This window comes from Cuculus canorus, chromosome Z, assembly GCF_017976375.1.
Source record: "Cuculus canorus isolate bCucCan1 chromosome Z, bCucCan1.pri, whole genome shotgun sequence".
Lineage (NCBI taxonomy): Eukaryota > Metazoa > Chordata > Aves > Cuculiformes > Cuculidae > Cuculus > Cuculus canorus.
The window spans coordinates 15,911,362-15,927,845 of record NC_071441.1 but is presented as its reverse complement, the minus strand read 5'-3'; the positions used below and the strand labels follow the sequence as shown (position 1 = coordinate 15,927,845).

General features: G+C 40.6%; 1 protein-coding gene across 1 annotated transcript in view; it reads right to left on the bottom strand.

Annotated features, from left to right (window-relative positions):
* The window catches only part of PGM5 (phosphoglucomutase 5), a 70,218-nt gene that overhangs the window by 7,850 nt on the left and 45,884 nt on the right, over positions 1-16,484 (bottom strand). Inside the window, exons 8-10 of the mRNA XM_009556140.2 lie at positions 10,207-10,342; positions 9,094-9,277; positions 4,802-4,936 (exon numbers count right to left, since the gene is read on the bottom strand). Of these exons, the coding sequence (XP_009554435.1) occupies positions 4,802-4,936; positions 9,094-9,277; positions 10,207-10,342 (455 nt within the window). The remainder of the gene's footprint in view (positions 1-4,801; positions 4,937-9,093; positions 9,278-10,206; positions 10,343-16,484) is intronic.

The window sequence follows — 16,484 nt, the reverse complement described above, 5'->3', positions numbered from 1 at the left end:
TAACTCACTACACTGTTCCCAGGGCACTTATCCTGCAACAGCAGCACAACCATGTTGTTGAAGAACACATTGGATTTACAAACAAAACAATTCAAAACAACTCTGCATAGTAAGTAATTTCTTTCTTGGTCTTCGTATATGAAAAATCCTGTCTGAATTTCACTCAATTTCAATAATATATCCAGGTGGCTGGACAAAGGACAAGATATTAACCATGTGTCGAGATCTGCAAATAACGAATAATTAGTCGATCTATAAAATGAGGCTATAAATGAGCCTAAAGGTCAATAAACTCTTATTTTAGTACTTCATGGCCACTGAACACATCTCTAGATTTTGTCTCTGTGTTAAATTTAGCACAGTTAATAACTCTATTAATTTTAGGAAAAGATACGTGCCAATGCATAAAGACTTTAGACAGAAGTCTGCTGCTTGTTACAATGAACTGAACTTCCTCAAATTGCTACTTGCATGCCTATTTGACTAGTAAAAACTGAATAAAAATTATGTTGCCCCTCCTAGCAATGCTGTTCACTGAAAAAGGGGTTTGTTATTCTGTCTTTTCCACATGCTTCTCTGAAGATTACCAAATGTCCTCCGGAAAAACTTTTAGTTACTTTTGTACTAATATGAGGATGTCCTGAAATCAAATTTATGTACCCCCTTGAAATCCACCATCTGCCTGTGGGATACAATCTATGACCTTGCAGTTCCGAATGTCATGTTGTTGGCAATGTACCCAGCCAAGGCAAGGAAAGAGGAGCAGTGGGAACTGTGCAATATAATACAATGAGAAACGAGAGAAAGGATTTATTGTGTTAATCGAGATGAAACTGCTATTTGTCCGGATCTTTTGCACATGCCAAGAGATGAGGTGAGTGTTTACAGTACTATGTATTTGCTAAGGCAGTCTGGATGTTAGAGTTATCTGCACTGCAATGAGTTTTAAGGCAATGACATTTCTACCCTGGGATTATTTGTTCACTACAGAATATCCTGGATAAGCAGCCCAAAGTATAACAATGAGACAGGCCAAGGTACATGTATAGAAAAAAAAATTTCCAGCCTTTTTTCTGCCTGTAGGAATAACAGGCCCTTTCAGTGTCTAGAACAAAAGAGCAGACTCTGAAAGCCCTGAGGGTAGTGCTAAGCGCCACTGGCCCTGCCCAGTCTTCCCTGAGGACTCCCCCACAATAGCCTGCCCATGGGCTCACAAAGCCCTTTTTAGCTAGCCCCAGTGGTGTTAGTACCTGCCTGAGCAATGCTGTAGAAATGCTTGTCTCCAGATCCATCTCTGGCTCTGCTGCCTGGGTGGATCTCAGACCCATGCTATAGATAGCTTCCCTATCTATAGAATAGGAACAGCACTGAAGGACCAGTGCTATTTAATATCTTCATCTTCATCATTAATAACTTTATCAGTGATATTGACAGTGAGATCTAGTGCATCCTTGCAGATGACACCAAGCTGAGTGGTGCAGTTGCCACAACGGAAGGACGGGATGTCACCCAGAGGGACCTGGACAGGCTGGAGAAGTGGGCCTGTGCGAACCTCATGAGGTTCAACAAGGCCCCAGTGCAAGGTCTTACACCTGTGTCAGGGCAATTCCCAGTTTCAGTACAGGGTGAGGTCTGATGTGATTGGTCCTGCAGAGAAGGTCTTGCAGGTGCTGATTGATGAGAAGGTCGACACGAGCTGGCAATGTGCACTCGCAGCCCAGAAGGCCAACCATGTCCTCGGCTGCATCAAAAGAAGCACGGCCAGCAGGTCTCCCCCTCTATTCCTCTCTTGTGAGACCCCACCTGGAGTATTGTGTCCAGTTCTGGAATCCTCAACGTAAGAAGGATACGGAGCTGTTGGAATGGGTCCAGAGGAGGTCTACAAGGATGATCAGAGGGCTGGAACACCTTCCACACAGGACAGGCTGAGAGAGTTAGGGTTGTTCAGCCTCAAGAAGGCTCTGAGGAGACCTCATAGGGACCTTTCGATACCTGAAGGGGGCCTACAAGAAAGCTGGGGAGGGACTATTTATAAAGGCTTGTAGTGAGAGGACCAGGGGTAATGGGAATAAACTGGAGAGGGGAAGACTTAGGCTAGGCATAAGGAAGAATTTCTTCACGATGAGAGTGGTGAAGCACTGGCACAGGTTGCCCAGGGAACTTGTGGCTGCCCCATCCCTGGAGGTGTTCAAGGCCAGGCTGTATGCGGCCTTGAGAAGCCTGAGCTACTGGGACGTGTCCATGCCCACGGCAGGGAGGTTGGAACTAGATGACGTTTAAGGTCCCTTCCAACCCACACTATTCTATAATCCTATGATTCTAAGGACTATACACCGAAGCTTGTCCCCAGTTCTGACTTTGACCCTGTTTTGGGGATGGACCCATACTGTTGCCTTGTTTCCAGCCTTCCAGGTCAGTCTCTGGTCCTATTTCCTGCTGCTCCAGATGGAGCCTGAACCCATCCCTTGCCTTGTTTGGGATGGTAGATGCCTTGCTCTGCCTGCTCCACTTGACTGCTGTGGGACTGTCCCCTGAACACTGAGGGCACTGCCTGGGCTGTACCCGCCCTGGATGCCTGGCTCCTACCACCCTGTGCAACAGCGCAATTCTTGCTGCTCCCTGAACATAGTCTGTCACTAGACTTTGCAGTAGACTTCGTGCACCTCTCCCAAGGAAATCAATGCAGCACAGAGATCAAATGCAACAGTAGGCCAGCACATTCCTCATTTTCTAAGGACAACCTCTGCTCCCCCAACTAGTCTCCTTCACAGGTGGAAAATTCACTGAGAACATCTGCTATTTTGTACTCATTTAAAAAATCAAGTATTAAATACTGTGCAGCCATTGTGAGTTACTTTGGGAAACTAGAGCCTAAACTCTACCAGCACATCACTTGTCTCATATTATATACCTCGTAAAAAGTGAAGTAGAACAACCCTTTGGGTCAAAAAGAATTCCATTTCAAAAGGCACATTCTCAATTGTAATTAAATAGTGAAAAGTTTAAATAGTTGAATGCTGATAGTATACACTCTATTGTTTTTTTTCCTGAGTTTTCTCAGTCAGGAAACATGTTCAGATGATATTTTTTACCTCATACTTCACAAGATTACAGTAAGCCCACGGCAAACCTCTAAAACGAACTCTTAGTCTATCTCTTACCACAACTTATTTTCAATTAATCTATACCTTGCTTACACAGCACGAAGAACCATTTTTAAAATGGTCAGCTTAACTGCAACTGATAAACAACTTATTTTGTAACAAAATTTCACATAGCTGTGGTTGGCTGGCCCCCAGGTGCCCACAAAGCTGCTCAGTCACTCCCCCCACCATTTTTCACTGACTTGGGTGTCCGCATAGCTGTTTCTCGCACATATCCTGACACCTCCCTCTCTGCTGTTGCGTTTTTTACCCTTCTTAAATATGTTACCACAGAGGGCTGCTAACATCACTGAATGGATCAGCTTTGACTTGGCTCAGCCTTGGCTAGTGGTAGGTTCATCTAGAAGCCAGCTGGAACTGGCTCTGTTTGACATGGCAGCAGCTTCTGGTGTCTTCCCAAAGAAGAAACCACTGCAGCTACCCTGCTACCAAAACCTTGCCACACAAACCCAAAACTGTAGCAAGCGAAAGTGAATGATGTAACAGTGTTCTTCCTTTGTCAAAATACATTTATGGCCCTGCTAGCTGGCTAAACTGAATGCACAGAAAAAACAATACAATTGCTAAAGGATGGTCCTTCACAGTGTTGGAGGCTTAACATTATATGTATTCTATCCAAGGAGTTACTGAGGTTGCAAACTGTTACTTCAAGAAAAAGAGAATAAAATCAATAGATCATATCTGCAGGGGTGGAGCCTGCAACATTTCTGGAAAAACTGAAGCAATTTTCGTGACTGACAGACAATTGTTTAGTAGCATAAGAAGAAACTCACTCACTTGCTGGAGGGAATTTAGTGAAAAAAAACATGTCAAACATTTGCCTGGGGTTCAAATGCATTTGACAGCATTTATGTTTTGGGAAATTCACATTCACATTCCAGTCATAAATACATAACTATCTGGGACCTCAGACCATAGGGATTTGATTTACCAGAAGCCAAACACTTATCCTCTCTTCCATGAAACATCCTTAGTCCGTTATTACTGTATATCACAGCATGAAGGTGTTTTACTGAGAAAAAAATGAGAGTTTGAAATGTGATTTATATTACGAATTGTTTTAGATATCTTCAGGACTATACTGATCTTGCTCTCAAACTTCACTCTTCTTAGGAAAGAGTCTTGTTATAATATGAGATAATCCTCAGACAGCTGTAAGTCTTTCCCTTACAAGGAATCCCTACACTGTTTATACTCTGGCATCCGTATTTCTTAACTGTACTCTCATCATGAGGAATCTCTGGGATGCCATAACTAAGTGATCCTCAGATAACCTGCATGAAAAATCATTATCTTTTTTTAATATTGTTCTGTAACTCAAGACTATACTATTTACAAAAAAAAGAGTGAAAAATAAAATAGCATGACTTTTCTTAATATACTAAAAGTAATTTTCCAGCATTTACCAGGCATCTCAATCCTTGACATTCCTGTTTTCTTAGACAATACACAAATTCATTAAAACTGCTGGTCTCACCTCAAAACATGTACAGTCACATGATAAGGAAAGTCATTCACAAACACAGTAAACAGGTGTCAAAGTGGTGAGTGTTCCTTCTGATCAAAGACAAAAACCTGCAGCCTTCCTACAGAGGAAGTGCATTACTTATCAACTTACTACAATGTTGCTGTATTACCTGTGGTTCCTTATTGTGCTGGCTAGGATCCTTTTCATAACTCTCTGCGTAGATCCGGAGAGTAGCTCTCACATGGCTAGAAGCACTCATCCTGAAGATGAGCCTGGAAGCATCTGAAAAAATAATCCGCAGCCCCTATGGCAGAATAAGGAGCAGCATATACAATAGGTAAGATGGCAGAACTTTTAAAAATCACAGTTCAGTGCTTTAAAACAATAAATAAAAGGAAGAGTCATTTGGATGCAATTTCTCTTTCCCTGTAATTCTGGACAACGCATTACTTTCCCCCCACACACACTCTAAAGACTAGAAATTATCTTGTGTGTCCTTTCTCACTCCTCTGAGCAAGAACTCTCTTACTGTTGTTTTTATTTTCTTTAGCTGATTTGCTCTTGTTCTTTGTGACAGTGCACAAAATCAACAGCCTAAGAAATGGCTGTAAGATCAGCAAGGATCAGCGGCCAACGAAATAGCTATAGGCTCTGAGGATCAAAAAAGAAGTTGTCACTAGTGAATACAAATGACAGAATCAGTTGCTACCCCTCCCAGACCATGCATCAGTATCTTATAACAAGGATTTCAATAACAATCTGTAGTACAATTTGGGAAAAGTAACTTAAAGTGTTAAATAATTTCAAGTACACTAATTAATGCACATCAACTGTGTGTAGAATAAAAATGCTTTATTATCGATTAACTGCGAATTTGTTCATTGCTCCCATCTTCAGCTCTTTTTAGCTTTCTTCTTCCCCCTTTCATACTGCATAAATGAACACGTTCTTCTACAGGACACAGACTATACCCTTAGATCCACAGTTGACATACTTTTGTTCAGTAAGGCCATTAAGGGCAAGGGACTAAATGACACTGTTAAATAGTTATAGTGTTTCAGTACCCTACTCTTCAATTCTACACTAACATGTAGTCTAGTTCCCTTCCTCTAAATGGTAGCCTCAGGCTAAGAGTCACCTCTGCTATGCCACTGAACTTTATCTTCCCTTTTAGTCCTGATGCTGGCAAATTCTAGTGCATAAATTGAGATCCTTGCTACTTTTGTTTGAAGGGCAGTAAACTATTAAAAAGGAGAAAAAAAGACAATTAAGATAGAAACATTCTTCCAGTTTTATCAGCATCTTGAGAAGACACTGATGCTAGCAACAAGGAGCTCCAGCATTCTAAAGAGTAAGTAGAAACCTTTGTTTCCTCAGGTATTTGCCAAAACATCTTCAGCATCATGTTTAGTTGATAATCACAGAATCACAGGATGGTTTGGGTTGGACACTTAGAGATCTAGTTCAACTCTCCTGCAACAAGCAGGGATATCTGCAACTAGATCAGGTTGTTCAGACCCCAGTCCAACCTAATCCGTTTGCAAGGATGGGGCATTCACCACCTGTCTGGGCAACCTGGTCCAGTATTTCACTATCATTGTAAAAACTTCTTCCATGTATCTGATCAAAATCTATCTTCTTTTATTTAAACCCTCTCCTGTTCTATCACCACAGGCCCTAGTAAAACGTCTGTCCTCATCTTTTTTATAAGTACTGAAAGGCCACAATATGGTATTCCCTGAGCCTTCTCTTCTCCAGGCTGAACAACCCCAACTCTCTCAGTCTTTCTTCATGGGAGAGGTTTTCCAGCCCTCTGATTGTTTTTGTGGCCCTGCTGTGGACCCACTTCAACAAGACTATGTCTTTCCTGTGTAACGTCCATTAATGCTAGAAAACATACAACAGGAAAATATTCCACATGGATAAAGAGCTGGATTAGATGGCCTAAGAGACATTTTCCATTTCTAACTTTGGCAACTATATTATGTATTAATTTTAACATATACTGGCAACATAAATTTATCTAGTAGTCTCAATATGGGCAGAATGAGTGACAAATGGAAATAGTTCACATTCAGAAGACAGAGCTTTAGAGACTGCTTTTCTAAGAGTTGCTACTATGCCAACTTTGTAATGAGATGGTTCAATTGATGCTGATGGGAGTTTTGCCATTCATTTCAATATAGGCAGTCTTTTATGATCTGATCTTGTGGGCAAAGGGTTCTCTCTTGTTGATTGCTGCCTTATCACAACTTTTATTTCCCCCCCTACAGACTTTTGAGTATCCTCCAGGCATCGCAGGCCACAGACGCAACTCTGACAGGAAATATCTTATTGCTCATACACAACTGAGATGACATTGTGAATAGAGCAGAATTTTTGCCTTATCTCTGGAGAGCAATGTGAAACAACCTTTTTCTCAGCTTTCCCAATGCTGAGATTCTTGTTCAAACTGAAATGCATAAAAAAACGAAGACTACATGCAAAGCCCTTTGCAGCCCAAATCTAATGAAGGAGCAAGAAGACATCAACAACTGTTTAGCAACAGCTCCAGGGCTTTGTTCTGTGAATTTCAGAATGTAAGAACTCTTCATTATACAGCTCAAATTTAACTATTACAACGGGTTACTTGTAATTCAATTTTACACAAAAATGCACCTGGCCCCATTTCTGGCTTTCAGGGTCCTCAGGAGCAGCACTGGTACGTGCTCACATGCGCAAAGGGTAGCACAATAGGATTTATAAATAGTCTTGAAGAAGAGTAGAACATCACATTTAATTTTATGCCTTACAAATAAGTGTGATAAGCAATATTAATGGGTTTCAACAGTCAGAATGAATTAGAAGCGACAGTCTGGGTACATTGTTCACTGCCTATTTTGTTGTTACTGTGCTTGTTTTCTGAATCTGCTGTTTATTAACATTGATTAATTATTATGTAGCCAGCTTCTCATTTACAAGACAGTTACACCGAATAGAAATGTCTCTTCTTTGTCTACTGGGGAACAAAACTTTGAGCCGATTCCTGAAAATATAGCTGGAAAATCTGCATGAAGCTCATAACAGCCAGAAAAAGACATCTGCATTTACATGAGGAGCAAACTACCTGAGGAAAATGGCAGCAGTGAAGTGTTGCTGCACTTGCATGGAGCACCGTCCTCTCTGATTTTATTGTGCTTATCCCAGAAAAATCCCAGAGAGGTTGCAGACATAAGGACTTAAGAAACTGTCCTTACCAAAATAAAAACTAGTTGACTGCACTCTCAATAAATATGTGCTTCTCCCTATGAAAAGACATGCCTTCTGGTTTTATGGGCTCACTTTTGGAGTCCATCTGAAAACAGGCTAATGAGAGTTATTTCTCTGTTTGAGTTACATAGTGATATGATTAGTAATTATATATTCCAATTTTGGACAAGGGCTTTGGATGAAAATTAAGGGAAAGAAAAACGCACTAAAATTCACAAGCCGATTATCAAAAATACAAGGGTCACAAGCCTGCCATGCCTGTAATTTTCCAGTGAACTTGGATATGACAATATACTCGTATCTTGTTTCAGCAGTAATACGCACAAAGAGTAACTCAGTGGCAGGTGGGCTGCTTATATTATCCGGCTGCAATGATGAATGGAAACTATAAAGACTCTGAGCAGAACAGCATGACAATAGTTTTAATGGATTGTAATACCATTTGTTAGGGTCCAGTCAGGTCAAGTAATTTACAAATCAGAGAAATTAGGACAATAAAAATAAATAGCAGAAAATAAGAATACATTTTAAGATGTCATACCTCATATCCAAGATGTTTGAATGTACGTTTACACCTGGCAAAAGTACATGGTTAGTTCTGAGCACATCACGAATTTCAAAACAATGAAGGCTCAGTTTGAACTGCAGTTCTTGACAGCTAAGGAATCTCATTGCGGACACAGCTCAGAAGGAACACAGCCAGAGCCACTCATTTGGCTAGAGAAGTCAAACGTGCCCACTGAAGTCTTCTTCATGCTACTGGTTACAACAGATACCATGCCTTAATTAAGCAAACTATGTGGGTCACTGAATGCAAGAAAATTTTAACTTTTTTGGTAATGTATATCAAGTGGAGATTTCAGATAGAAAAAAGAAAGAGGAAAGACTGTCTTTGTCCATGACACTTTGCATTGCTCAGGAAAGCAAAACCTCCATGTACTGGCATTGCTGTCAACAGTGACTGCATCCCCTCCTACATTCTTTGTAACTCTACTGCCTCCAGTCATGCAAAGCAAGCGCACACTAAACTAGAGGTGGATTATCTTACCCAGACTGAGCTATTCTTAAGTAGGAAATGTGGTATCTATTAGAGCAAAGAAAACAACATCCTAAAAATAAATGGAGAGACTTCTCAGCTTAATGTTAGAAACAACACTATTAGAGACAAAATGACAGTTGCAAAACTTCACTACTCCATCACTACAGTCATACCTGTCTTTTGGTCACAGTGCCATCCACAGGATCTACGTACTCAAAGCTGTCTGTTCTTTCCACACTGTAGATACTGTTACCCACAGCAAACTGCTGATGGCTAAACGATTTGTCAGTGATCAAAGCTTCCAGGTCTCTCATTATGAAATATGCTGTTCTGGGCTCCAGTGCTTCATAATCAAACCTTGCACACATATAGAAAAAGTAGAACAAGTAGTAAGTCCACTACAGAGCCAAGATAACAGTTCTGCTTTCACAGAACTCAATATACTCATAATTCAAAATTCACTGCTTACTTCAAAAATCAGAGATGGACCACTGAAGTACTCAGAGCAAGTTAAACTGGCACACGCACGCAAATCCTGTGCAATCTGACCATTATGTGTGTGTACCACAGTTCTATACTGGTCACTTGACTCTAAGTCAACAGAAACCATTTAGAAAACACAGGGTTTCTAAAGTAGCATAGAAAACCTCAGGGGTACACAGCTAGCCTTCTGAGATTAAAGACAGAGCAGTGTTCAACAGCCAGGTGAAACAGAGAAAACTCTGTCCCAAGTTTTGAGGAACAGCTGTGCACAGAAGACCTTACAGATATGCAAACTCCTCTGGATTACGTCTATTCTGAAAGAGGCAGAAGCTAAGGTGGTCTCACTCTTTTGAGACCTAAATAAAAATGAGTAAATGTTCAGATCTTGGGAAGTGTTCAACTGAATTAAAAATAGGCATATTTCCAGTTCTCACTAAAACACTGTCACACAGAAGCACATACAGAAACAAATGTAGTAAATTTTGCTGATATTTTGATTTTTTCAATACCATATGACCTATGCCTAAAGATTCCACAAGTAAATAATTTAAATCTTTCTGCCATTTGATATCTGAAAATTCAATCACTCCTATACTAGAAGAGACATACATTCATTCTGCTGCCACTTACTCATCAGAAATAAACTCCTTACAAAACAGTGGCAATCTCTGGCAGATTTTCCTTCTGTGGACACAGCAAATGCACCTCTAAATGCAGCTGAGAACAGCTAAACAAGCCATGGCTGTAGCAGAATTGTCCCATCAACTGCTTAAGTTCCTATGCCCTTTCCTCATTTTTCTCACCTGCAGTAGTAGTGCCGGCCAAATTTTGCCCAGTGATCTCTGACAATTTCCTCCACGCTCTGCTTTCGAGCTGCTAAGATTGAAAGCCAAACTAGCACAGCCCATAATCCATCTTTCTCTCGAAGGTGATCAGACCCTAAAGAGACATAGGTAAAGCACATTATTTGGTATCACTGCAAATCAGAAAACAAGATAAAGAGGCTGGGCAAATGTCTCATTTGTCTTCGCATATCAACTAACAGTAATAAACAATACTAACCTCAGCAACTTTGATATCCTCCAGATGGAGAACCAGAACTAACGTTTAAAATGTGTTTTGTTTATAAATATCAAAGTCCATACTCCTATGGTTAAATAAAAAGATGTGCACATACCTGAATATAAATGGTAGTAATAAGAAAACACTACTAGTCACGATCCTTTTTCACTGACATACAGGTGGTTTTGACACCTTTAGTACTGTTTCTCAGAACTGGGCTAGATATGCTAACCCCTGGCCATGAACCAGAATGTTCTGAGTTATGTGACTCAACTTCAACAGCATCTCCTCATCTCTGCAGAATTTCATCTGTCAATTTTCCCATTCCATGAAAAAATAGGATATCCAGAATGTCCATGACCTTCCATCAGGACAAAATACAAGACCCTGGAAAAAACATTTCTGGGAAAAAAAACACCCAAACTAGAGAACAGTACTTTCTTCCCCCTTTCTATATTTCCCTATACCTTTCCATGACAAGATGTTTGGATGCTCAGTCCTAAATCTCTTCCTAGAGAAAAAAGGAAAGGAAAAATTGATCTGACAACGGAGACTAAGAACACTTTTGGAATGCTCCTTTGGATTTATCACATACTTTCAGATATGGGAGGCACAAGTTCACGTCCATCATCTGAACGCAAAAGAGCACAGGCTTGATCTTGCATTTCCTATGTCCAAAGCCAAAATGCCAACTCAGAGTAATAGGCTGCTCTGCAATGGATGTGTAATGTATCTCATTTCCCTGACACTTATTCTGCCTGTTAAAATTGGAGTGTATCAGTCAGCAAAAGACTTTCACTAAAATCTCTATTTTCTAACAGAAGACTTTCATGGGAGGTTTCTTGGACAGATCAGCAAGTGCCCTCTCCTTTGGAATAATTTACAACAAGCTTTTGTGGCAATATGTATCTAACCTAGACAACCAAAAAATCACATGGAAGCATGCATAAGAATTAACACAAAGATCCAAGACACCTGACACTCATAAGATACTGATGATGACTACATACACTAACAAACTCAAGAAACTTGAAGAAATAGTGAATATGTGGCTGTTGCTCTAGCATAATGATACTTAATGTGGTTGAAGTTTGTTAGCTGCAACGTCATAATTTTCTGTCAGGTCACACACTATTGAAACCCTGAGAAAAAAGCAAGTGCGGTAATTTACAAGTTTTGTTTCCTCCACGAATTACTTACTAATCAAGGAAGTAACAAGTCCCACTACCTGTGTAAGATGATACATAGAAAATTCTCGAGAGGAATCTATAAGTCTTAGGCTGAACACCTGTCTGAGGAAATATCCTCCTTCCCCAAACACAAGAAGTGCTTTGCAGTACAGTGATTTTACATAACAACCCGCAAGGTCTACACAGTCATCTGTCAGAACAACTGTTTTGCTACTGGCAGAAGACGCAGTTCCTGTAATATAAAGTGACGCACTTGAAGCTGTTAATCCTGTGAGAAACTGCCAACAAAATATTAAAGACATATAAAAGAAACAGCAAGATGTGCAGAGAGACACTGTGATTCCTACAATTCAGTCTCGATGTCCACCTTCCAGTCACTGCTGCTGCTGCCTTGGACTTTCAGTCTCTCTTCTTGGGAGAAAGCAATAGTCACAGTAGAAGCCAATGTTCATAAGCACTTGTTTAGAGCCCATCATCTTGGGCCTGCTACAGCTCTGCCTGCCACTTACGCTCGTTATGTTCATCCCTGGGGGGACAGACCTTCAGCACCCTGAATCTAACACTAAGCAAGCTAACTACCACAGAGTTAACTAAATACAAATTACTATTTCAGCACAACATCAGAGTTGTATAGAAATGACTACTGAAGACTTGTGAAAAGCAAAAAGACTTGCATGAAAATTATATTTGTGTTTATGAGTTAGGTTATGCAGAAAGCAGGTACATTGAATGCTGTACATGGATTTAAGACCTCGGTCAGGTGGTTATGTTACTTTGCATTTGCAAAGTAGTTATCAGAATAGTAAGAATACTTCCTTTCTGCCACTTTTTATATATCTTGATCTGTAATCTGTGAGTGTTCTGCAACAAAGGCAGCCTTCTACCACAGCCAGAGCTGTGGGCCAGTCCTTGAGGAGATGGTGTAGGAAAAAGGGACAGCTCACTCTGTTCCTTCCTCCAGAGTCCCAAGTGTTGTGAAAGCATGGAGAGCCAACTAATCAGACGAAAACAGGCAGGGTTATTTATGAGGTCTCAGAGCTTTGCAAATAGCTTCAGATAAGAAAGGAAAATAAACGTCCCTCCATGGAAAGTCAGCCATCCAGACAATCAGGTCCTCACCTTTTCTACTCACTCTAATAACTCACTAGATCAGCTGAAGGATGCCTTCCACAGAAACATCAACAGTCTGGTCTACAGATAACAAAGTCAGCTTATTCATAGGCAAAGCTGACAGCATGGTCACAGTCACTCTCAATGTAGCCAAGAGTCTGTTCCCAGATAATGACGCAGGTTTCTGTCACTGCCATCACCACCAAAACAAAGACCTAGAACAGAGCTCCCACTTCCCACCAGTGTCCATCATTCCTCTGGCAGAAGCACACAAAATTGTCAGCTCACCACTGGGGCTGGGGGCTCCCTGGGGGCTGAGAGCACTGGGGGCGCCCCTGGCAAGGCGAGGAAGGGCCCGGGAGCTATGGGCTATCCCACTGACCCAGCCACGAGCAGGGGAGCCCCATCTCTGGGCATCAGGCACCTCCACAAGGACAAGAATGGGCTGAGGCCAGTCCAAGATGTGCTCTGCAAGGCCATAGGGAGCCTTGCTGGGGCACGGAGTGACAGCCTCAGAGGATGACAAGGGGTCCTGATCTATGGACAGGGTGAGGGAGCACAGGGCCCTGATAACAGCAAGCTCACCATGGATGTTCCTTTCTTTCTTAACTTGCCTTCCTCTTCTTTCAGCTATTCATCTTTAGCACTGAAAAATTCAGTTTAACCTAAAATGTCATCTCTGTTGCTGATATTACCAGCAACTTAACCCGCTTAAGTGTCTCAACAGAAACCAGCAAGAAGTGGAGACATGGTATTGAGCTAAACATCTCACCAACTTGTTCCAATGTAGGCAATCATTTATTCTGTTGTGTAACACTCTGCAGACTGCAAGCCAACAAATCTTACAGTGAAAAGCACAGCATTCGTTCAGCAAAATGGTCTACACACCATGGCATCTGTGCAATGGTCTGAACTGAAAACCAAAGAAGAAATGCATTTTGATTCAACAAACACTTCAAGTATGTTTCATTGAATCAAAACGGTTCAGTGAAACACAGAAGATTTTTTGGAAAGTTCTCTGTTGTACTGCGAGCCTTGTTCTGGCACAGCTTAAGCTCATAAATCTCTATGAAGAGCAATGAGTCTATACACGTATCATTCTTCTGATCCATTTAGTAGCTTTGGCATGTGCTGTGCCCTTGTGTGTCCTTCAGGAAGACATACAGATTGTTGGTTCTCAGGGAAGAGAAAGCAATGGAAAAAAGTAATTCAGAGGCAAAAGCTGGAAACAACCAAAGTGTTCTATAATCCAAAGTCACCAATTAAAAATGCTGGCCTGATGTGTCTACAGGGACAATAATCCTATGTGCCCAAGAAGTGTCTCAGTTCATTATTCTTAATAGGAGAAAAACTGACAACTGGGATTTCTCAAGACTTGTTTATTCCACCTCTTATTTCACCAGCATATCCATCACTAGGGTTACTATATGTACATATGTTGTTCTATTTATTGCCCTTCTTTCTTTCAGCAAATTAAAATCCATTACCGCATCTCTGCTAGCCAACTCTGTTTTTCACCTGCTGTTGTGTGTAGGTGCCTTTACTTTCCCTCTCTCACTTATTCTTACTGCTCAACTCACATAGTAGAAACTCTAGGGAGGGAGCTTCTGCTTCCTCAGTTCAGCTAACACCATTATCTGGTGTATGGATCTGCACAGGCAGAGCTGACCTGTGCAAAGAGATCAAGTAAAATATGCCTCACAACTATGCATTCCTGAGATTGCAATACTTGTAGTCCTTCTGGCTTGCTAAGGGCTCTAAGCAATCTCAGGACAATTCTCAAGTTATGCTTTTAACTGAAACATCCGAAGTATTAATATTCCAGAGTCTGTTTAAGGAACTGAAGTAGAAAGTGACAACAGAACTGAGTAGTCAACAAACATTTTTCTGATTACCCCATTAGATTTAATTTGTCACCATTGAAGGAAATTGTAATAAATACAATTACTTCCACAACTTATTTTTAAGTTAATTTGTCACGTATTTCTTCATATAAGAGTAGCAAAAGTTATTTTTCACTACTGCAACAGTCAATTGCTATGGCTGGACCTAGAGTAAACAATCTGGGAAAAACTCTCAAAGCATGTTCCCATTCATAAAGAAGCACTCAGATTAAATAGACTTAAATTGAAGTAAAGTCTTGAGAGGAAGTAGCCCGAGAAACAAAGTAGGATCATGCAAAAATGTTCATAGTGTAGTTTCCCTAATATTGGAAAGATGTTGGGCATGCATGACGTCTTTTATATGTATAACTTACTCTGTATCTGAGATTTCCAGTTCTGATGGAGACAGTGAGCCCTGTGGGTCATACGCATGAAGAAAATACAATGGCTTTTCCCAAAATTAGTAATCTATGTCTAGTGTAGCACATTCTGTAATTGTGATTTTAAGAAAAGTCTGAGTGAAGAGGGTGTACAAACTCATGGTAAATAATTTTGTCTGCACACACACTGAGTCATACAAATTTATCATCCAGCAATCTGAAACTTGATGATATTTTCAGCAAATGGAGATCTAGGGGCATTCTGATCTGCTTCTCTATTAGCTAACGAGATTAGCTTCTCTAAATAGTTAATGAGATTATTTTAGATTTGTGTTACTGTAACAGATACCATATAAAAGCTCTTTTAAACCTTTCATTCACTTCAGCAGCAGCACATTTTTATGTTCTCCACCAGTTCTTCTTTCACATAATCTTGCAAGAGAAGGTGGCTGATGTTAATAGCATCTGGAAATGCAGAGATGAAGCACGCAAATTTATGAAAGATGTAGTAATTACCAAAGTGGCTTAAACTGCAGAAGGATAAATCAGCCACACAGCTCACCTAATCCTGATTAATAGTTTGCTGATGAAATTTAGCTACTAATTGCTGCTGATGATGCTCTTCTCTGAACCGTGTCCTGGGCATTAGTCATAGCACCAGAAAACTACTAACCTCATCTGACAAGCTCCCCACACTGCTACAAAAATGGAAGAAGTTTTTAAAGCATTGGTTGAGTTCCAAGATCAGCTGCCAGAAAACAAGTCTGGGAAACACAGCCCTATGGGATGTTTTCAAAATCTTTTGTCCTTTTATAGCAGAAAACTTGCTTTTATTTACTTGCCAGAGCAAAATCCTTTATGTTACAAAACCAGGGCTCTGTATTATTTGGAAATCCCAGCTGGGCTGCATTACCTGGGTACACAAGCAATTGGTCTCTAGTGCTGTTCAGCTAGTTTGATGAAAGAGTGTAGATCTGTAAAGCCCCTTTCTCTTGCACAGAACAGCAAGTTTCCCACTCTCATTAGCTATATTAAATATTCCACACTGAAAACTAAAGTGTCAAGTTTCATCTCCCTAAATAGATATGATTGCGGGGAAAGCTGTAAAATTGATTCAAATGCCCGATACTGGCAGAACCTTGTGAGGGTCATGCAGCTTAGGACATTACTGAAAGATACGCAATAAGGTAAATATTAATTGCTAAAAACAGCTCACATTGCTAAAGTACTGGTCATCTACAGACCTGACTATGTCTTACAAATAAACCTTCTGGCATATGAGGTATTTTCAGACAGCTGCATTGAATTGAAAGATGATAAGGAAACTGAGGCAGGGAGAAAAACAAACTTTAGTCATCATAGTTGTACAATTGCCCTGCAGGCACTGTCATGATTCATTTACACAGCTACTACACAGGCAATGAGGAATTTACACCCAGTTGTCTGGATGCCCATG